General features: G+C 41.4%; 1 protein-coding gene across 1 annotated transcript in view; it reads right to left on the bottom strand.

Annotated features, from left to right (window-relative positions):
* LOC112112416 (E3 ubiquitin-protein ligase RNF170-like) overlaps window positions 1–2500 on the bottom strand; it is an 18032-nt gene extending 15532 nt beyond the window's left edge. The window contains exon 1 of the mRNA XM_024208328.1: window positions 2463–2500. Within this exon, the coding sequence (XP_024064096.1) occupies window positions 2463–2500 (38 nt within the window). The remainder of the gene's footprint in view (window positions 1–2462) is intronic.
* Between the last annotated feature and the right edge of the window lie 3184 nt (window positions 2501–5684).

The following is a 5684-nucleotide window of genomic DNA, read 5'->3' as shown; positions in this document are numbered from 1 at the left end:
ATGAGATCAGAATTAGACTAATTAAATGATGAAAAATATATCTGAAAGAGTTAATCACATCCCATAGTCAGCACCATTATTTTTAAAATGTTCTCAGTTATTTGTGTCCTGTTTAAAATGTTCTCTTTATTATAGGTATCTGAATTTTAAAACAGATATTTTTGACCACATAACGATAGCCTACTTAGTCCAGATGCTATGTAAAGTGAGTTTTCACACTATCGTGGTGCCTATCTATATTTTCCAGCTGCAAATGGGAAAATTTAGGGTGGTTAGGAATAATTTTATAAGAATAGTCTGGCAAGAGAACAAGTTTGCAAAGGAAATTGTGAATTTGCCTTGATTGGAGATATTCAAGGCTTAGACTTGTCACTAGTTAAATGTATCAAACTGTCACACATGAAAACCAAGTTCTAAAGTGCTCTCAGGATTCATGTTACCCCACCTGGTTAGGGTTGAAAGAATTCTATTCTCAAGTCTACATAGTAACTCAAAGGTGGTAACTCAAATATTCTGCTCACCTTATAACTCCAGAAGTCCCATTGTGTTAGTAGGGCGGAGGTAGAGGGGTAGGGTAAAAGAATAGTAGAGTTAAGATCCTCCATGCAGATCTGAGAGCAGAATTTATCCTTATTGCTGATGAGAGAATATGATGTGCTACCCTTAGCACCTCTTGGTGGTAGCATAATTTTATGTCAGAGATTCAGCTTTAACTAAATTAAAATACTGTCCTACGCTGCAGTGTTTGCAGCCCAAATATTTCAAGTTTATGGTAGAATTTAAAAGCAAAATTGACTATAATCTGACCAGAAACAAGATAACCAGTGTGACAATAAATTAGAAGGTTAAAATGTTAGTTTTACTAACCTCAAGTGTTATTTGCAGCCTGGACATGAAATCTGATTCTTTAAAAATATCAGCCAAAAATTTCAAATCTATGTGCTTAAAGCTTGGCATGAGAATGTGCATTCGGGTCCTAAAAAGCGTGGTCTGATTTTTCAGTGTTGTTCTACAATTCACACTGACTTCATTGGGAATTGCGAGTGCTCAGCATTACTGCAAATCAGACCACAGTTATTTAGGTACCTACCTACAGACTTAAGTGCTGAATTTTACAAACCTAATAAGTGAGAAAATTTGGGCCATGATTTTTAACCAGACCATGTCCCTTTTAACAGGAAAAATAGATGATAGCTCAAAGAGACTTTCTAAGTAAAACTTTTCCCAACTGGAGGAGAACTAACACCCCTTTTTTATGCTACATGTGCTTGTGACAGCCTTTGAAGACTAGTATATTAAAAATATAAGAATTGTACTGGATGTTGCTATATAGTGCTTGATGTCAAATCTTACATTTGCTACAGGTTTATATGGGTTGGTTTAGTTGTTCCTTTTTAAAAATTGTTTGGAAGGTCTCCCTTTCTGAAATCAGACCCTTATGTTTATATACTTTTCTGAGAGCACAGTTATGTCCTTAAAGGCCAGTTTTTCAAACGAATTTTACTCCCATTTAAGCACCTAAACAAGGGCAAGATTTTCAAAGGTGTTCAGCCCCCAGCAGCTCCCAATATAACACTTAGGGTCAGATTTTCAAGAGAGTTGAGCTATTTTACAATCTGGCCACATATTTTGGGGTCTAAATGCAAGCAGAGCTCTTTGGGGAGAAAAAACTGTCCCTAATTGTGTGTGCTGAACTATTTCTGAAAATCTAACCCATAGTGTTTAGCTGTCATTATTGTGCCTTGCATATGGTTAAGAAGAGTGCACACGGGAATTGTGTGAACTAGTTGTTAGAGCATTGAATGGGGAGCCAGAAGATCTAATCCTTTTTCTGCCTCAGTGGTCTTGGGAAGATCACTTAACCTCGAGTTTTACATATGCAATTTTTATTTAATTTGAAGCATGCAATACTTGCCCAACTCACAGGGGTGTTTTAAGGGCATCAATTAAAGTTTGCCAAGCACTATGTAGATGAAAAGTGTTAACTATTATTAGTGCTTTTTGTTAGGAACATCTGACATTATTCAGAATTAAAACAGACCTCTCTCTGAAGTTTCAACTTGCTAGAATTTATGGTACCACATTATCTCAGGGTCAAAGCCCTGTGATACATGAGCTGTGGCTGTGTTTAAAGTACAGTGCTTTTAAAACTGCTGCTAAGGATGCACATAAATAATACACTGCAAAAGCTGATTGTACTGTGCTGCAAACGTGAACATAAGTTTCAGCAATTGGACACAATCACTATTTTACAGTACATATTAAGCCTGGCCACAAGCAAATTAAAAATATTAGACATCCTGCAAGGAAGGAGGAATTGGTTGGTGCCAAAGTTCCCCGTATTTAAAAAAACAGATTTAAGTTTGGGTTTCCAATAGTTAAAATGCTATGGATCTTTTTTACCTGGAACATTTACTCTACTATAAAAGACCACAGTAATCATTCTAATACACTCTTCTTACCTTGGTTCTGAAGATCTGCATAAAGTATGGCTTAGCATTCCTACTTTTATAATTGTGTGAAGGGCTTTAATAGCTAGACGTCTTCTCTCTTCAGCCAGCTGACAGAGAAGTGTTATGATGTGGGGTCATCACACACAATTCATTGAGGCAGGCTTCAGCTTAGTTAATTATTAACTGGGTTGCCTAATGTCAAGGTTTTGTTAGATTGTCTAAATTCCACTAAGGAAAGAAACCTCTTTTCAAATAAAGCAACTTAGCTCTTTTTTTTTTTTTAGATCCCCCAAGGGTCCTCTAGAATTTTAACATTTTTTTTAACATGATTAAAAAGATACACAAATGTAACTGCAATATTGCATTACTATCTTCAAATATTAACTTGATCAAGGTCATGCCACTAGTATTGTGATCATATGATACAGTACCAGCCTATCTAGTGTGTAGATAAGAGTTTAGCTAGAATACTGTGGTGAAACAATCTTAATACTTGCCAGACACTTGTGATAGCTTAATATTGCATAACGATTTAAATTGATTGTGCAGCACACAATCCAATTAATCATGTGATTTGGGGTTTTTTGGTCTACAGCAGAAGAAATAATTACCCCAAAGAATTTTAACTGATAGACCTGTAATCTTCATAGAGGATTTGTCCCTTTTTCTGGTATACGCCCCTCAGGAAAAGGTCTAGCTAGTCTAAGAATACATTTTAATTCCTGTAAGGTTCTTTTACAATTTAATGAGCAAAGCGGAAAAAATTAATAAGCTCTATTAAGGGCTCAGTCCTGCATAGTGCTGAGCCCTCTGGCCTTGATCCTGCAAAACATTTAAACACGCTTGATTTTTCAGCCCTTGAGTAGCCCCCCTGACACTTATGGGGAAAAATGTCAGCAATGTAACAGTATAATGGCATTCAGAGCAAAAAATGGTACTTGGAATTGTTCTTGTGAGTGACATTCTTTACAGCAGTTTTGATGTGGCAAACAAAGCACTTCCCTAGAGATTAATGACCAGATGGGATTAGTGCAATACACAGCACTCCTTGTTAGGAATGCCCTCCACTTTGATCATTGTAAATATAATGATGACAAATTACATACCTGTGTGTGTGGCTGTGCACATATGCACATACCTGTGTCAGTCTGTGTATAATGTGTATATCTAGAGTTTGTTATTCGTAGCTGTGTGTATAATAAGATATAGAATGTGAGTTAATTATTTTTGAAAGGTGCCAGACTGACAGCTGTGGAGACTGAAGTCTGTTTATCTGTGGAACAGACACTGCACAGACAATGGCTATGCAAGCTTCCCCTGTGCTCCTCTGTCTTAACTCTGACATAGAGATACCAACACCCATAGGAATCTGAAGATAGTTCATGCTCCAAGCCCCTCAAATGTCTGCTCAAGCTGTGGGCTGTGTGCTAAGATTGGCAGCAAGGCTGTCAGTTGTTACTGGCTGTGATCGTGTTTTTGAGATGTGGATGCCTAACCACAGGGGAACTGGACAAAAACTATCAAAGCCATTTTAATTAGGTCACTAACTGTGGTCACATTTGATCGCCAGTAACCTGAGTTGGATCTGAACTGGTTTTAACGTAAAGGAGAAAGGCTGCCTCTCATTAAACAAACAAAATGTGTGTGTGTGTGTGTGTGTGTGTATATATATATATATATATAAAACCCTTCTTAAAAGAGTATGTGAGAAAAAACAGACTTTTTTCTACGAGCGACATTAACTTGAAAGTTCCGAGGGCTGAGTGAGTGGTTTGTAACTGCTAATGAACAGGAATGAGACATTCTGCATTGTTTCTTTGGGCAGAAAGGTTTACTTTTTCCCCTTTTTTGATCCCAGCAGACATTTGGAATTGATAATATTAGAATGGAATTCCTGGTTTCAATTTTCCCTCTTACATTTTCACTTCATTGCTTAGCTGCCGGTTTAGAACAAAATACCATCCCTTCCACTAGGTATAGTTAGAGGCTAGCAAGCCTTCATTCTCATTACTACAGAATGTACTCTGAATACATAGATTAGGGACAGGAAAACCCTGTAAAGTGGTATGAATATTAAAAATAAATCAACAGTTGAAACATGACTGCCAGCTGATAACAGCTAGGTGGATGGCAAGCTGGGACATTATGCAAAAACATGCTTGTTTTATTACTGCTTCATTTTCCCGTCTCCCTGCCCTCCTATTTATTTCATTAACCTGATGTGTCTTGGCACAAATCTAGATGGTGAGCTCTTTAGGGCACAGGCTAACTTGTTCATTACAGATCTGTACAGCAGCCAGCACGAAAAGGTCCTGATGATGCTTGATTAGGGCCCCTAGGCACCACCAAGATACAAACAATAGAGACTAGTGATAACAATAATGGACTTGTTGTTTTTTACGTTATGGTTTGATCCTACAGAAACCTACGTGCCTGAGTTATTTTACTCGAGGAAACCAATGCACTTGAAACCAACAGGACTGCTCACATGAGTAAAGTCACTCACAGGCAATATCAAGCCCTTAGTTCAGAGGTGGGCAAACTACAGCCCGCGGGACCCTCCTGCCTGGCCCATGAGCCCGTGGCCTGGGAGGCTAGCTCCCGGCCCCTCCCCTGCTGTTCCCCCTCCCTCGCAGCCTCAGCTCTCCCCGCTGCGGGCACAATGCTCTGGGCAGCAGGGCGGCAAGCTCTTGCCGGGCAGTGCAACTGCGGGGCCGCAGCTTGACCCGGTGCTCTGTGCTGCGCGGTGGCGTGGCTGGCTCCAGCCGGGCAGCGCAGCTGTAGCACCGCCAGCCACTGGTGCTCCAGGCAGGAAGCAGGGGGGGTTAGATAGAGGGCAGGGGAGTTCGGGGTGGTGGTCAGGGGGCGGGGGTGTGGATAGGGGTCGGGGCGGTCAGAGGGTGGGGAACAGGGGGTTTGAATGGGGGTAGGAGTCCTGGGGGAACAGTCAGGAAGGAGAGGAGGGGTTGGATAGGGAGGCGGGGGGCAGCGGTTCCGGGGCGGTCAGGGAGAAAGGGTAGTTGGATGGGGTAGAGATCCCAGGGTGGGCAGTCAGGAATGAGAGGAGGGGTGGCAGGAGGCAGTCTGAGGTGGGGGTTCCAGGGGTGGTCATGGGACAGGGAGCGGGGTGGTGGTGGTGGATGGGGCAGGGGCCCTGGGAGGGCCGTCAGGGAACGGGGGTGGTTGGATGGGGCAGGAGTCCCGGGGGGGCATCAGGGGACAAGAAGCGGG

This window comes from Terrapene carolina, unplaced genomic scaffold, assembly GCF_002925995.2.
Source record: "Terrapene carolina triunguis isolate 2854851 unplaced genomic scaffold, T_m_triunguis-2.0 Scaffold101, whole genome shotgun sequence".
Taxonomy (NCBI): domain Eukaryota; kingdom Metazoa; phylum Chordata; order Testudines; family Emydidae; genus Terrapene; species Terrapene triunguis.
This window is presented reverse-complemented; position numbering and strand designations above follow the sequence as displayed.